The sequence below is a fragment of the Pan paniscus genome, chromosome 16 (assembly GCF_029289425.2).
Source record: "Pan paniscus chromosome 16, NHGRI_mPanPan1-v2.0_pri, whole genome shotgun sequence".
Classification (NCBI taxonomy): Eukaryota; Metazoa; Chordata; class Mammalia; order Primates; family Hominidae; genus Pan; species Pan paniscus.
Genome location: NC_073265.2, coordinates 57,836,454 through 57,853,663, shown reverse-complemented (window position 1 = coordinate 57,853,663; position 17,210 = coordinate 57,836,454). Strand labels below are relative to the sequence as shown.

The 17,210-nt window shown below is 53.6% G+C and overlaps 1 protein-coding gene across 2 annotated transcripts in view; it reads right to left on the bottom strand.

The window, feature by feature from the left end:
* Window positions 1-17,210, bottom strand: part of CORO2B (coronin 2B) — a 209,333-nt gene that overhangs the window by 136,098 nt on the left and 56,025 nt on the right. Inside the window, exon 1 of one of the 2 annotated variants that reach the window (XM_034939015.3) lies at window positions 12,250-12,704. The exons of the other annotated variant lie outside the window; for it this stretch is intronic. Coding sequence (XP_034794906.1) covers window positions 12,250-12,264 — 15 coding nt within the window. The 5' untranslated portion in view covers window positions 12,265-12,704. Of the gene's footprint in view, window positions 1-12,249; window positions 12,705-17,210 lie in introns of those variants that run through there. 2 annotated transcript variants of the gene reach the window in all.

Sequence of the window (17,210 nt, the reverse complement as noted above, 5' to 3'; positions counted from 1 at the left end):
CCACCTAAAGTGTGAATGGGATCACATCACTCCTTTGCTTAAAGCCCCTCTAGGACTCCCAGCAACACCACACAATGAAGCTCAAGCTTCTTGGCTTGGCATCCAAAGCTCCCCATGGCCCCTGCCTGCCTGTCCAGCCACATACAGCCCCTCCATTTCCAGCCCAGCAGCACCCAACTGGTTCTCTCCTAGAATAAGCCAAACATGTTTCCCCTTCCATTCCTTTGTTCACGCTGCCCGCTCAACCTGGAATGCCTTTCCTGCCTCTTCATCTGCCTCTGCCTACTCATGCTGGAAGACTGCGGGAAGATCTCTCCTTCCAGAGAGCTTCCTTGGCCTGCCCAGCCACGTCTCTCATAGTTTCACAGTTCTGTGCACATGTCCCTGTCACTGCTGTTCCACGCCTCCACCCATCAGCCTCCCTTCCCCAACATCCCTGCAGCCATGTGTCCTTCTGAGTGGCCTGTGTCCCCCCACAGACCAGGATCCCCCTGGAGACAGAGACTGCTTTGGTTCATCCCTGCACCCTCAGTGCCGCTTAGGGCCTGGCACACAGGGCTCAGCAAATTTTTTTTTAATAAATCTCAGTCCTCGTTTTATTTGCACAAGGGTAGGGATGGGGAAGGCGGCCCTGCATAGGAGAACAGGGCAGCCAGGGTGGAGAGGAACACAGAATAAGCTTGGCTGTCCTCTCCTCTCCACACTCACTTCCCTGGCAAAACTGGCTCACTTACAGTAACCAGCTCTCCCTCCTGCCTCATTTGCCTCTCAGGAACCCCTCCTGCACCTACTCTAGTGTTTTCCTCCCAGCAGGCTCGGTCCAGTCAATGACAACCACTTAGGGCATTATTACCCCCTCAGGGGGACTTGTATTTTTAAGAACACCTAAAAGACCCAAAGGAAGGGAATTCTATAGTGGGTTCTAAGCGAAGTGGTAGGGGAGGACCTTCTAAACCAGCGGCCCCGCAGCACCCTCGGCCATCCACTGCCAGGCCAGCTGGCCTGCAGCTCCTGCTTGTGCATGGGGCGGTGCAGCCAGCGGGTTATGGCCCAGTTTGCCCCTTCCTGCTGTGTGAAGCAGGGCAGGCCATCCTCTCGGAGGCTGTCTCCCCCTCTGAAAAGTGGGGGTAACAGCAGAGTTATGGGGGTACCTGAGAGAACAGAAGTGCAGGGCTGGGCATGGGGGGCCAGCCTCCGAAGAGCTTTGTTGTTCCATTGTTCCCAGGGCTCTTCAAAAAGCAAAGGCCCACTGAGTTTGTGGCTCCCAGGCTGCTCCTACACTCTGGTCCTGGGAGAGGGGGGCGGTGGTGCAGAGGGGCAGCTTTGTTTGTGGCTCCTGAGTACCCTCTCCCCTTCCCTCCACCCACTCTCCCTCCCTCTGAGCCAGAGCTCCAGGGAAATCTTGGCCAGGAGACTTCTCAAGCTGGTGATATGGTCTGGCCTGAGGAAAGCTCTTAGCAACCCAGGCTCCCAACTCAGCGGCCCTTCTCATGGTTTCAGAGAAACAAAGGAGGGAAAGATTGCTGGCAGCCCAGTGTGCCAGGACGGCCAGCTTCCAGGAGGGAGAGCCGGGGGTCACGGGCCACTGTGGAGGCCAGGGGGGCAGCCAGGCATGTAGGGCATGCACTGCCAGGCCTGGGCAGCCGCAGCCTGATGGTTGAGCAGAAAGGGCTCCGAAGTTGCTCCCTCTGCCTCTGCCACTGCCAAACCAGGCCTCTGGTCAGGGCGCTCCTAGTTGGTCACTTGGGGAGCCAAGTCTCTCCAACCAGGTGCCTCCTCCCATCTAGGTTAAGTTCTCAAAGTCTCCTTTCTGGAACTTTCTCCCATTCCCCACTTTTGAATCAGTCCTTGGCCTGCCAACATCGGGCAACTACTAGAAGCCTAGAAAAAAACCCACAGAATTGGAAAACCCAACCTGAGCAGTAACTTGGGGGAGCCCCAGTTCCCACTCAGCCACATCTTTCCTATACCCCCTTGGGAAAACTTTCTAGGGCTTTAGTTTTCTCCTCTGCAAAATGGGGGTTTCTACTGTACATCTTTAAAGTCCCTTCTGGCTGTAGCAGTCCACAGATCTCTAACAGTAGAGATTTTGTCCAAGCAGCAACAGGGAATGTTTTAGGTTTGCTCCAAATCCTGCCAAATCTTATATGTCTATACCTGGTATTCGAAAAATCCACAACACACTCTAACTGGCATGCATAGCCCTTTGATGAATGCTGTGAAAGCTACTAAAAAGAATCAGACCTAATCTCTAGCTTCAGCAAGCTCACAAGTTAGGGAGCCAAAGATCATGCTCATAAGATAATCAGCAAACAACAAGGCACATTAGGCCTTTACCTGCTGGCTGGTATACCAGGGATCACATGCTACAGGAACTCCAAGGATTGAGAAATTAATGTGGATCCGAACCCTGAAAAGGTCAGTTTAACAGAACAGCTCAAGCCCTGAAACAGCCTCAATCCATAATAACTTGAGTTTGTTCCCAGATCTTTTAATGAGTAAGGCAGGAAGGCAGACTCAGGGTCTCTAGAGGAAAGATTTGTGATGATAAAGTTATCAGTTGGCCACTCAGGTATGCAGAAATCCCCTTTCCCAGAATTCCAAATTTCTCGGAATCCCAAATTTCCCCATGCATTTCTGCAAGCTGGTCTTTCATCACCTGGAGGTCAGCAGGGCAGGCATAACCAGCAATTTCTTCAGGAGTTAAATAAAAATCCTCAGGAATTAAATCCCTTTGTCCCCTTCCACCAACACCTTTCTTTCCATCAGCCGTTCCACGTCCTGGATTCTACCAGATTCCAGATTATAAAACTGTTAGTTCTGAAATCAAACTCAAGGTGTTTAAATGATTTGCTGCAAATGCCTCAAGCTAGTAGAGGCTATTCCTTTCCATAAACCTAAAGGAAAAGCAGGTCTGAGCCCTGGGGGCATCGGGAGGTATCTGGAGCAAAGATCAAGGTCATTTGACAGTGGGAACCTGGTCTCTCTGCCCAGGGACCCAGGTAGGACTGTGCTCTGGGACCCACCTTCCCTCGCCTTCCACAGGGAGCTCTGATCTACAGAGAGCCGGGATAATACAGATCAAGGTTTGGATGCTTTATTTGGCTCACTTTTCAAATGAAAGCAGGACACCACATTTTTATAGCCAGATTATTTGTCCCAAGCATATTAAAAACAGCCAAAATAGACAGAACAGGAAGAGAGAAAAGCAACTTTTCATCTGCACCAAACTAGCCTGACAGAGTAAAAACAGATAGAGGCTGTTTGGAAGAGATGAACTTTTCTCTTCCACCCACAGAGTATGAATCAATTCTGAAATAAAGACTACAGCAGGGGAGAAGTGGGCTAGCTATTGGAAGGAACTGCCTAAATCTGAGGGCCTTGAAATACTGGTGAGGAAGAGGAAAGGAGGGGGCACAGATTAGACATCACAATAAACCATTTCCTGCCATGACATCTACAAAGCGCCTTATTTACATCTTTCCATGTTACTTAAATATTAGAGCACCCTACAGAGATAGACTACTAACTCCATTTTCACAGACGCTCGGAGACATCCAGGGACTAGCCCAAGGTCACACAGTAAGGAGCAGAGGCAAGAGCGAGGCCTGGGTCTTCTGCCTCCAGGTCCCATGCTCTGGACCACATATTTCCGGGTCATTCCCACCAGCCTGACAAAGTGGCAAGACAGAAGGCCTGCGAGGCAGGCTGAGTCCCTGACTGGCTGTGGGAACACTGTAAAAGTTACCTCCCTTCCTTCCCTGGACCTCCATTTCTGCAACCATAGAAAGGGGGATGATAATAGCACAGACTTCATAGGCTGTCATGAAGCTTAAATGAATTAATACATATAAAACATATTGTATATGCTTGGCATAAACTAAGTGCTCTGGAAGGGTTAGCCGCTTCTATTATTATTGTTATTGTTATTGTCTGTTGGTCCCTTGAAAGCAGGGGCCTAGCACCTGGTGAAAGGCTGAGAACTGACTACTATTAAATTGGTATTTCTTAAACGAATCTAAATTAAAATTAGGAATCATTGTGATATTCCTAAAAAGTGTAGAGTGCCGTACAGGCAGAGTGCTGGCCCAGATGACCTCAGACATCTCCGGAGTTAAATACTGATCATGGAGGCTTCCCAGCAATTAGCATGAGCACCTACCCAGGGTGAGCCTCCACACACCACCGCTCCGGGCAGCCAGAGCCTCCAAGGGGTGTTGACACTTATCTCATACAGGGGACAGTAAGTTTAAGCCTGTGGCATGAACACCATGTAAAACATCCACCTTCTCTGAGCTCGGACAGAGCAGACACCAAACTGCAGACGCTTAGGGGGTTTTGTTTGTTTGTTTGTTTTAGAGATGGGGTCTCACTACGTTGCCCAGGATGATCTCCTGCCTCAGCCTCCTGAGTAGCTGGGACTATTGGTGTGGACTTTTAACACTTTAGAAAAAAATATGTGTGTGTGTGTGTGTGTGTGTGTGTGTGTGTGTGTGTGTGTACATATCTCCCTATAGTTTGACTTTAAAGACCAAGGCCCAATATAGATAATAAGAAAGATTTAAAGAACAAAAATGGTCATAATTGAGCCCACTAAAAATATAAGGTGGAAAATTTCCTGCCAGAGCAAAGTTTCCTTTTGGAAAAATAAATGACTTCTCCCTCCTGCCTGAGAGCCAGGAGGGCCTCTGGCCTCTTTACACAGCCCAAGGAGGCTCCGTGAGGCATCGGGGTAGGCAACTGAACTTGGCACTTCCACACCCCCTTGCCTGGGTCAGTTTTAGAAGCAGCCAGGGTCAGGCCACCCTCCCTATCACCAAGCAGCAGGCAGGGGGAAGGAAAGAGGCCAGAATCCGGAGGTCCAGGTCTGGACCAGCCTCATCCTGCCTCACTGGGCCACCTTTTACAGGTGACTTAGCTTCTCTGTGCCTGTGTCCTTATCTGTAAAGCAGGGATGATAACAGTAACCTATGCCATGATGTCACTCTGAGGATTAAATGAGTGGATACTTGTACCATGCTCTCATCAATGTCCAGCATGCAGGAAGTGATCAAGGTCCGTGGCTTTTGACTCCCGACGTTTGCCCATTCATCCCCGGCCTGTTGCTCCCTCCTCAGCTCCCCTCCTTTCACCTGCTACCTCCTACTCATCCTTCATGACTCAACTTAAAGTCACTTCCTGATCCCTCTGACTAGGTCAGGCCCCCTGCTATTCCCAGAGTTCCCTGTACTGCTCATTTCATAAGCCCCAGGACACTCATTAATTTTCTGTCTTCCTGAGAATAACAGCTAACACTACATGTCAGGCATATGGTAAGTGCTTCACATGGATCGGCTCACTTTATCTTAATAACAATCCTTAATAGTAAAGGATTGTTACTATTATCAATCCCAATGAATGGATGAGGAAACAGATGTTCAGAGAGGTGAGGCAACTTGCCCAAGAATACACAGCAAGTAAATGACAGACTGCCATGTGTTTGACTTCAAAGCCAGCATTCCTAGCCAGTGGAACCCCAAATCATCAGGGGCTAACTCAAGAAAAGGCTGCTTCGTAAGGGCTGCAGGCCTGGACCAGGGACCTGCGTTCTCTGAACCAAGTTAGCCTCATGGAAATGGAGAAGGCGGCTCTGCCTCTGTCATACTTTGTTCTGCCCTCGGCTGAATGCCCTACCCAAGCAGCCCAGTCTGATGTCAAACACCATGTATAGGACACCCTCCTCCCCCAGCACCCTTCCCCGAATCATTTACATGACTCCTAGCTCCAGTAAAGACCACAGGCAAATCTAAGCAGGACACAACCATGGGCATCACCCTCAAGGCAACCAGCATTTGTCCTGCACATCCTCAGTGGCAGGGCCACAAACACAACAGACAATAGCCCACTGTGTTGTAGGTGGGGGGTTGGTGGGGAGTGGAAGCAGAGTACGATCATGCCCCAGGACCAAAGGCCTGGAAGTGAGATGAAAGTGTTCTCTGGAGTCAGACAGCCCAGGTACAAATCCCTGCTCCCCACCCATTCATTCAACCTGTGACCTTGAGCAGTTCACCTACTCTCACTAAGCCTCACTCTCCTCCTCTAGAAAATGGGATGGATAATAGAATCTACCCCATGGTTGTACAGAGTAAATGCGATCATGCGTGCCCAATGCCTGCTTAATAACTGTTATTATCATGATGATGGTGATTAATCTTCATGGGTTGTGGACCATTATGTGATCGGATTGAAAAGGTTCTGGCTCAAAGCCAGAAGATCTGGGCGTGCATCCCGCCTCTGACCCACATTAGCTCTGGGACCAGGGTGTGGTCATCTCTCCACTCAGACACTCTGTTTATCCGTCCCTAAATAGAGGGGACCGTCCCCACCATGACAGAGCTGATGGGATTCAGGGAAGTAACCCATGTATGTATTCTGTACGAAAGCCTGAGCAAACCTGGGAGCCTCCCATCGCTACATTAATTGGAAGGAGGTTGCCAGCCAGAAACCAATTACAAAGTCCCTCCAGGGGCCTCTGCGGGGGCAAAAAGGAGGGATGAGGAAGGGCGGTGGTGGCTTCTCCCCCATTCCCCACCCCCACCCCACTTGTGCCTCCTTAGCAGCTGGTCCCGCACTCCAGGCCCACAAAGGAGAGGCTCATTCTAAACAGCTACTTTTCATGTGGAAGCCACTGGATTTGCATCTGTCCTTCCCTGGCAAGGCCTGCCCCATGCCAGCTGCCCCAAGCTCCCCAGGCTGCAGGGTGCTCCAGGACCCTGGGCCTGAGCCTGCAGGGCCTACAGGGGAAGGAATGGGAACCCAATGGGGCTGATCAGGAAAAGAGGGAAGGAGACAGGGCTGGGCGCAGAGAGAATCTGCACACGTTCTCATCTCCTGGACACCAAATAAGCTCTGTGGCCAGGCATATCCAAATCAGAGTCAGGGCTGCCCGGGTGCCAGGAGCCGAGACTCCACCAGCCCTGGCCCTGGCGGAGGCTGTGTCTGCTTCAGCTAGCTGGCCTGGGAGAGAAGTGGAAAAACTCACTCCATCCCTGAGCTGCCAGGACATTGGCCCAGCCAGCACCCACACTCCCAACCAGCCAAACTCAAGTGTGTGCCAACCTCACAGGGCTGGCCAGTGTGGCGTGATTCTGGGAGCCCTGGAGAGCCTCACACCCTTCCCAGCTTCCTCTAAGAACTGCCATAGGTGTCAAGGTGGCAGTGCCTCGGGGGAGGGGAACACAGGGCCTCTGGGCACAGTCCAGAAGAAAGCACCTGACAGCGCTTTTCTGGAGAGTGAGCTTCATTGCCTAGAGGGAGAGACAGCAAGGAAGGAAAGAGCCTGCATTCATTAGGCACTTACAGTATGCAGGCAAGGCAAGAGGTCTCCTGGCTCATGCCCACTGGACCTCGAGACTCTGAACTCAAGGCTTTGGCCTTTCCATGTCCTTCTCCTCTAAGGTCCTGGATCCCAGGGACTGTGGCTAATGCCACCATTTTCCTAATGCCTCACACAGGGCCTGGCCCAGAGTAGGTGCTCAGAGGGTGCTGGCTAAATGAACGAATGACTGCTAGCCGCACACCTCCCAACATGAGAATGCTGGATATCTGGAAGAAGGCCGGGAAGGGAGAGGAGGCATAACGGGTGTGTGGGCAGAGCAGGCAGAGCCCTTGCCCACCCGCAAGTGGGCTCCCACCCGGGAGCTGGGTCTGTGCTGGTACCCCCGCTTCCTCTTCACCAAGGCTTCCTGAGGTGCTGGCTCTCTTACTTCCTCTCCCAGGGAGACCCAGACAGGAACGAGGTGCTGGGATGTAGAATGTCTGGAGGTTCAGGTATCTCCTGGGTACCTAGATTCTGCGTCAGGGAACTGGAGGCAGAGGGGCCTCATAATCCCCCTCGCCATCTGACTGTAGGTATAGCAAGGGTCCTATGGACTTTGCTCCCCTGCCCCACATCCTGTCCCTCCTCCCACTCCCGCAATGCTTTTTCCATCTAGGGCAGATGGTGTCCCACAGAGGGAAATCCAGGCACCAGCAGGACAGGAAGGGGCGATGCAGTGGGGTAAGTGGAGTGGGGCCAAAACATTTGTGCCTGCTCAGAATGCCCCAGGACCCCTTGCCAGGGCAGCCAGGTGGAAAGAGCACTGACCATGAGTCAGGACCGAGGTGCCAGCCCCTCCAGCCTCAAACTTACTGAATGACTTTGGGCAAGTCACAACTTCTGCTCCCAGCGTCTCAGTTCCCTCATTTCTCAAGGGAAAGGGTTGGGTGATTTGCCCGCTCCAAAATTTTATTCTCCTATGGGTGACTCTGTAGGGGCCCTAGAGACACATGATCTTTGGAAAATGCAGGCCTGCTATTACCTGGGCAGGATAACATCATCCTCAGTCCTTTCACATTCAGCAGGAGCCACTGGCTCTTATCAGCAGGCTGTGCCCTGCTGGAGCTGGGGCAGGAGAGGGAAGGCTGCCTGCAGAAAGAGGGGCCAGGGCACAGTTGATCGTGCTGCCCACGGACCTACAATCTATCTGCTTAGCAGGGAGGAGCATGTTGGCATGAAAGGTCTTCTCTTTTCCCACACTCCCTCTCCTAAGGCCTTCTAAGGTGCAGCAGGCAATTGTGCTGCTCAGGGTACTTTGCTCCTGGACCGCTGACCCCCCTGAGCCAGGCTCAGGAAGGTAAAAAGCATTCAGCTCACTAGCGTCTAACTTAACACAGCACACCTCAAAATAGGGGAGCCTGGTCACTATAAGCCACCTCCTCCCTTACCTGGAAGACCCACCTCTGGGTCACATCACAGCCAGCAGCCAGGAAATCACCCCAAAGGGCCTCTGAGCAGTACAAAGCGGGTTGCAAGGGCCTAGACTTCAGCTCACAGGTTTTCTTATAGCCCATTAACTTGTACTTTACACATGACTCTATTAATGTACCTTGTCCTCTGCTTTTCCAGTTGATAGCAATGTAGAAACAGATATTTAGAACTGGAGAAGCACTGCTAGTCTGGTACATGACTGAGATGGAACAGAACAAGAAAATTATACAAAGCAGTCAGAAGAACCTGAAGAATAAAATCAGCTGGAGCTACTTGTCTCAGGGAAAGCAGCCTTGGCTCCCTCGCCCCGAGCTGCCCTAGGAAGCACGTTGGACTGAGAGGAGGCAGCACCTTGACCTCCTGTGCATGCTCAGGGCCCTGCATCAGAGCCTTCCTTCCCTCCACTCTTTCTTCCCTTTTTCTGGCTTTCTTCTCTTTCTCATCCTATAAAGAAAGTAAGGTAACTTACTAAATTACATACAATCAAATAAAGTTTAAAACATAGCCAGGAGAAATGCCACGGGGCTAGAAGTTCTCTGGGGCTCTGTGTTCCTAAGGCTAGTTAGGGCAGGAGTCCTTCAGAAACCACAGGGTTTGCCTGCAGCTTTAGCAGCTGTGCCTCATGGTTAAGGGGGCAAGGGGATGTATGAAAGAGAGGCGGAAAATGGAAAACAGGCTCACCTCCTCTACAGAAGTGCTACTGAGGATCTAGCAACTTGCCATCTGCTTTCCTCTTCTCCACTTGCCAGGCCTCTCTGAGCTCAGAGCTCCTGCAGTCCATACCTAACCCTGGCCCAGAGGACTCTGCCCTGAGGGGACCTGATACAAGGACTAAGGCATTCGTCCAAGGGGCAGGAAGTTGGGACCCAGCCATGACCCTCTGCCTGGAGAAGCAGCAGCAGAGAAGGCTAGAGCCCTAGACACTGCCCTGGGAGCTCACTCTCGAACCCATTTCCTCCCCTACCTACCGCTCCCAGTGTGTCAGCAGCGATCCTACCTCTCACACCCTCTTTAGGGTTCTCCTTCATATCTGTCTTGTAAACAGACCACCCCCCAGAGAACAAAGAGTCTCCCAATCTCCATCAGAGGTGACTTTCTTGCCAGAACTGAAGCTGCACCAAGGCTCAGCAGAAGAGGCCCTAGAGATCATTGGAACCAAGTCTTACATTTGACAAATAGAAAAACAGAGGCCCAAGGATGGAAGTGACTGGTCCAAGGTCACACAGCCTGTTGGTGGCTAATTTAGGACTAGGGGCCAGGCCTTCAGACTTCCAGAGCACGGTGGCTTTCCCTATGGTACTGGAAGAGCTACTACCAGCGGGCTTGTAGACAGCAAGGCAGTCCCCAGGGCCTTTCCTGCATCCCTCTTGCTCTCTGTTCCCCACAAGAACACGCTGGTCTGTGAAGGGCCAGCAAGGGGAGAGAAGATAGGGTTAAGGTGGGGATTTTATTTAATCCTCTGAGCTTGCTTAAGCCAAAGCCACATTGGTTAGAGCAGGAGGTGAGCGACATGGAGGGTTTGTTGGGGGCTGGGTATGGGGGTGGAGGAGTGTTGAATAGTTACTGGATACCAAGAAGCTAGGCCTGCCAGTGGGCTTAACAGGTAAGCACCCACTTTCATGAACTCCCTGTCCCATCCCTGCTTCAAGGTTCAGGTCTCCAAGCAGTGCTCCTCTACCATGGAAGTCCCCCAGTAGCCAGGATGCCCAACGATGCAGAGCAGTGCAAAGATCACTGGCCATAGATTGAGACAGACTTGAGGGCAAACCCCAGCTCTGCCACATACATGCTGTGTGACCTCAGGCAAGTCATTTCACCTCTCTGAGCCTCAGTTCCTTCCACTGTTAAAGAGAACTGAACACACCTTCCTTGCAGGCCTCCAGGGAAGGAAGGCTGCATGAGCTCGTGCACAAAAAGAGACACAGGGGAGGCGCTGAGTTAATCCTCAGCGCTATTATTAAAACCTCACACCCTTTCTCTCTCTAGCCGGGCCCATCCATTACTCCTCTGTCCCAGGCTGCTTGCATCTTTGACATTAATAACCTTAATATCCCTCCCAGCTGAATAGCATTTGCATCATTTCAAAACCCTAAGCATCTTACCCCAGGTGGGTCACAACAGCCCTGCCAGAAGTAGCCAGAGCTGAGGAAGCCCCTGCACCCTCAAGTTCATCTTCTCACAATGCTCCCAAGTCCCAGAACCAGGGCCAATGGCAAAGTTTGGAGTTGGGCCCAAGAATCCGCACAAACATTCAGTCTTGGGGCAGACCTCAGGAGGGCAAGGGTAGGCCCTGGCTTACCAGAAGGAGCCAAAACCACCCCACCTCCATCACTTGCACCCCAACCCTCCATCTGGCCCCACTGCTCTGACCACAAGCGGGCTGCCGGTCCCACTTTGGCCTCCAGCTCCCCAATTCTGGGACCCAGCTGGGCAGCTGGAAAGGGTGGAGTCTGGCCCTTGAATGGACGGCCAAGCCCGAGGCCACCGCCAGACTGTGAGCTCAGTACCCAGACAGATCTCTCTGAAGAGTGTGGGTTCACACCCTTGATTTTATTGGTTCTTTAACAGCCTGTCACGACCCAGGACCCATATTATCTCCCTCACAGCACACAAGAAGAAACTGAGGCCCAAAGTGGACCCCTCCCCGACCAAGGTCATCCAGGGGATTTGGGATAGAGCTGGGATTGAACTCAGGTCTCCCTGGTCCCTTGACCCTGGCACTTTCCACTGCCCCATCATCTTTCCTCTTAACTCTTTCCTCCCTACAACTAGGAAGCCCCTGAAGTCTCTCCAATATACGTGGGCCCCTATGACAAGGCCCAACAATCATCCTCCAATATGGGGGCTGCCAAGATGCCCACCTTTGCTTCCCCTGTCACATTCCCTCCCCACATCTTCAAGCCAACCACCTGGACCTGCCCTGTCTCTGGTAGCGGCTCCCGGGACTGGGCAGCGCCTTCTGCACAGAGTGGCTTTGGAGTGGAGCCAGCGCACCCGGCATGGGCGGCAGAGGCTGCCAGGTGGGGTGGGGTTTCCCCCCGCTGGCCTCCTCGGGGCGGCAGGCCCATCCCCACACCCACTGCTCAGCACCAGCCCCTGCCAGCGACGCTTCCCGCCGCGCACTCCCTGGAGGGACACCGCTAGCCGCCCAGCCCAGCTCTCCAGGGGTTAAAAATGCAGCATCCCAAACAAGGGTTAAAAATGCAGTCCCGGGGTTGGGCCGGGCGCGGAGGGATGTTGGCCAAACCGCCGGGGCTGCCAGAGCGGCATCCTCCCCCTGGCCTCCGCAGTCCTTGGGGGCCGGAGTGACTCGAGCGGATCCGGCAGCAAGAGAGGCGCGCGCCGCACCTTCCCGGCACTGGCGCCCCCTCCCCACACCCACACCCCCGCGCCCCCCGCAGCCTAGCCCGGGGGCTGCAGGCGCCGGCGGGTCCCGGGCGCGGCGGGCGAGCGGCGCTTACCTTTGTGACAGTCATGCAGAAACTCCGCGGCGGAGCGGGGGCGCGGGCGCGGCGTGCGGGGGCGGCGGCGGCGGCCCGGGGCGGCGGCGGGAAGGGGGTCCGGCAGCTCCCGGCTCGCTCCCCGCGCCCCGCCGGCGGCTCGGCCGAGCCTGGGGGCTGCGCTCCGGGCGGGCAGCGCGCAGGGACCGCTCGTCGGCGCTCGCCCGCCGCTCGTCGCTGATGTCAGCCCCGAATGTGCATTTATAATAGATGAGCCTCCTTCGCCGCAGGAAGGCGAGGCAGGAAGAAAGGGAGAGAGGGAGAGGGCCCGGGCTGGGGGGCGGGGGGAGGAAGAGGGGCCGGGAACTCGCTACAAAGGAGGAGGCGGAGGGAGGAGGAGGAGGAAGCGCAGCCCGCCAGCGGCCGTGCCCCGAGCCTCCCGCTCGATCGCCGGCCGCCGGGCACCGCTGCTCCCGGAGTCGGGACGGGCGCCCGGGTCCGCGGCCTTAACCCCTTCGGGCCTGCGGACGCCACGCGGCTGGGCGAGGCTGGCTCCCGGCACCTGCCGGCTGGGAGAACGGGCGGCGCCCCGGGCTCTCGGGTGCCCCGCTGGCCCGGGGACGCTGGTGAAGTCACAGGCTGGACGGCCGAGGCGCTGCGCGGGCAAAGAAGGCGGTCGGGTTCGCCCCCTGGAGGCTCGCAAAGCCGGCCCGTGGGCCGTGAGTGTGGCGCGGCGGGCTGGGAGGGGCGTGGCAGCCGCAAGCCCGGGAACCCTGCCCGCACCCCCACCTCGCGCTGGCCCGGGGCACAGGGTGGCCAGACGGATTTGTGTAAGCACTCTTTCGAATCTAATTCCCGCCGCGATGACTTGCCCGAAGGCCACCTTAGTGAGTTTTGCAGAGGAGGAAACTGACGATCAGAGTGGGACGGACGTGGGAAGTGACTTAGACCGCAGCACAGGACCTGCCTGCCCGAGCCGTTCCTCCCGCTCTTTCCACTCGGCCGCTAGCTCCCTAAGGAACCTCTTGTTATAGAAGCTGTCCTGCCCTAGGACTGTCTACACTACCACTGAGTGCCGCTCTACTCGTGGAGTGATAACACAGGTGCGTCCTGTGCGCTGATCCAATCCTGACTCGGGGCACAGTGTGTCCTGGAGCTGCTGCGGAGATTTGAGGGACAGTCACCTGAAGGTGACCTCACAAGTCTTGAGAAAGGAGTCTGCCTCCCAAGCACCTGAGCAGAACCGGTTTCCGCAGATACAGAACCGCGGAGAGGGTGGAGGGGAGGGGTTAGCAGAGGTGGAAGCAGAGGGGTTCTCCAAGCAGGACAGCCTGGCAAGCCCGGAAGTGCTGGCTTCCTGCTCCACCGTAATTACCGGTGCAATTCACCAGGACAGCGAAGGCAACGTCATATATGAGCACCTGCTCTGTGAAAGTGCTGGGGGAACAGAGAGGAGATGGGATGCCTGCCTTCCAGGAGACCAGTGTCTAGATTGGAGCAATAATAATAGAGTAACCAGCCTCCAGGAAGTGCTTTGTGGGTCATTGTGCAATTTTTTTTTTTTTTTTTTTTTTTTTTTGAGACCGGAGTAGTCTCACTCTGTCGCCCAGGCTGGAGTGCAGTGGCGCGATCTCAGCTCACTGCAACCTCCGCCTCCTGGATTCAAGCCATTCTTCTGCCTCAGCCCCCCGAGGATCTGGGACTACAGGAACGCGCTACCACGCCTGGCTAATTTTTTATTTTTATTAGAGACGGGGTTTCACCGTATTGGCCAGGCTGGTCTCGAACTCCTGACCTCGTGATCCATCCGCCTCGGCCTCCCAAAGTGCTGGGATTACAGGCATGAGCAACCGCCCCCGGCCCTGCCATTTTTAACCACATTTTCTTGGGAGCCCTAAATGCAACAGTGTGAGGAAAGAATTACCGTCCCCATTTTGCTGATGAGTAAACAGATTTAGAGAAGGGAAGGGAATTGCCCAAGAGCACACAGTGACAGAGCGAGGACTTGAATGAAAGTCTTCTTAAATCAAGCTCAGCATTGTGCTTTGAATCCGTGAACTCCAGGGTCCATTCCTACTTGCTGCCTTATTTGAGTTTCACAGGTGTCTTAGGACATAGGTAGGCAGCTATTCGTTCCCCAGGGGAGTTCCAGGGACTTACTAAATCTCTTGGGTAGCAGATGTGCTGCAGACCTCAGGCGTCTCCTCTGTGCCAAACCCTTCCTAAGGCATCTTCCCACGTTGCTTGCCTGCCAGGAATGCTCTCTTATTCTTCTGCACTAACTCAAACGCATCCCACCTCTCACGGCACCACCTCCTTGCCACCTCTCCTGACAACTCCAGCCCAATGGCTCTCCCTGTTGCATTTAGTTCTGAGGGTCTGGTCTCATTTTCATGAGCCTCTGAGCACAGAGGCATGCCTTCTCTCACTGTGTACCCCTGGGCACATAGTAGGAGCTTAGCAAATATTTAATGCCACCAAGAACAAATCAAGCAAAATATACCTTTAACCTGCAGCAGAGGAAATTTAAATTAGGCCCATGGAAGCATTTCCCACCAGCGAGCTGTCCAGCATTGGAAGAGTCAGATTCCCTGTCTCAGCTGTCTTGGGCAGGTCAGCCTCTAGCCAGAAGGATGGAGCTCAAGACCTTTCCAGGGCCCTTCCAGCCCTAGGACCCCATCGGAAACCTTTAAAGGGCAACTCAAGGACACCAGTCACCCTGCACCCATGGCTGTGACTTGTCTGTCCACTTTTATATCTTACAGAGATTTTAAATCCCAGATTGTCATCCTGAGCTCCCAGCATGCCTCTTGGCACCTTTCCCGCCATCCGCCGTTGTTGTGGGCTCTGAGAATGAGACAAGTACTTAATAGCAGCTTGAGCCAAATATAATTAGGAACATCAATCTGCTGCCCCCAACCCATGTGATGTTCTCCAAAGGCAGAAGGAAAATGTTTCTGATCCCTCCTGTGCTGCTGGCTCACCTCTTCTGTCACATCTCCCCAGGCAGAAGGGAGGTCTAGAAGAGCAAGGGCAAACTCAGACAATGCCACATCCCCTTGTGCCCAGTCACGGCCTCTGCATGTAGGAGATACTGAGAAATACATGCATTTTCTTTCTTTCTTTCTTTCTTTCTTTCTTTTTTTTTTTTTTTTTTTTTTTGCGACGTAGTCTCACTCTGTCACCCAGGCGTCTTGGCTCACTGCAACTTCTGCCTCTCGGGTTCAAGCGATTCTCCCACCTCCACCTCCTGAGTAGCTGGGACTACAGGTGCCCGCCACCCCACCCGACTAATTTTTGTATTTTTAGTAGAGATGGGGTTTCACTATGTTGGCCAGGCTGGTCTCGAACTCCTGACCTTGTGACCTGCCCGCCTCGGCCTCCCAAAGTGTTGGGATTACAGGTGTGAGCCACCACACCCAGCCAATACATGCATTTTATATGTGCGATCGTTAACACCACAACACTACTCATCCTGGGTCTCCAGTAACATAGCCCATCTTAGTTTGGGTTTCCTCCAAAGCAAAGCCTGAGAGAGGTGTTGGATGCAGGTGATTTAATTGGAAGGTGATCACAGGAGTGGAAGATTGGGGCAGTGGAGGTGGGGAGTAGTGCGGTTGAGAAGGAGCAAAGGTGAATACACCAGTATAAAGGTGTATTCTCACTGGGCGCGTTGGCTCACACCTGTAATCCCAGCACTTTGGGAGGCCGAGGGGGGAGCAGATCACAAGGTCAGGAGTTCGAGACCAGCCTGGCCAAGATGGTGAAACCCCCATCTCTACTAAACATACCAAAATTAGCCAGACGCGGTGGTGGGCACCTGTAATCCCATCTACTCAGGAGGCTGAGGCAGGAGAATTGCTTGAACTTGGGAGGCGGAGGTTGCAGTGAGCTGAGATCGCGCCACTGCACTCCAGCCTGAGTGACAGACTAAGTCTCAGAGGAAAAAAAAAAAAAAGAAAAAGTGTATTCTCAGGGTCACTGCAGGAGGCATCCAGAGGAGTGAGGCTCAGTTCCCCAGAGACCCGTGGATCAGATACAGAATTGCCTGTCAGCCTAGCGGGTGTTTATCCACCCTCCTCTTCCCCATTGTTTGAGGGCTGACCCAAGGGCATTACCTTCTTGCACTTCAGGGCTATGCTTTTGGGAGGGCAGAGCAGGCCTCTCAGCTTCAGAGAATGTCCTGGAGCAGAAAGTAAAAAGTCCCTGGTTCTTATGGAGGTGGGATGCTGTCAGCTCAAGTCTGGGTTCTTTCAGATGCTCTAAGCTGCAGGTGAGCTCAGAGGTGGGGTAGCCTGAGGGGATATGGTACACATTGTAGGGTAAATAAGACATTGCAGTATTAGTTCTGGTCTCTTCTAGACATTTTCATGCCTCAATGCTTTAGGCCATGCTCTTTCCTGGGCCTCTGGGGCCCTAGCCCTCTTTCTCAGCATGGCGAACTCCTATTCATCTTTCAAAGCCCAGCTCAAGTGTCAGCTCTGCATGTAGCTCTCCTGGCGCTGTATCCATGGTCGCCTGATTCACCCTGTATTATAATCATAATGAAATATATTTGCTTCTGTCTCTTTATGGGCTCTAATCATGTTGTTTCTCTTTTTTAAAATCACAAGGCTGACACTTGGGAGATGCTGGATAACTGCCTCGCTGATCAATAAGGCTGTGATGGGCACCTTTATCTTCAACCTTAATAACCTCCTGATTCAAGTCCAGGTCCCTATAGCAAGGAATGAGGACCTCTTGGTGTGAGGCTCTGCCCTGCCTAATGTGCTTCTTTGCCCAGCATCTGCCCAGGCCCTGTACCGAGTGCTACTCTACAGAGTGAGGAGGGCTTGGGCTTGCAGTCTCTTAGGATTACCTGCAGCTGTGGGCACCCATCCCAGACCATGGGTGAGTGGGTGCTGCATTGTGGCAGAGGCCACAGGGAGATTCCCAAAGCTGTAGAGCCCCTAAGAGGGAGATGCTCCTCCAGCCCTTGCTGC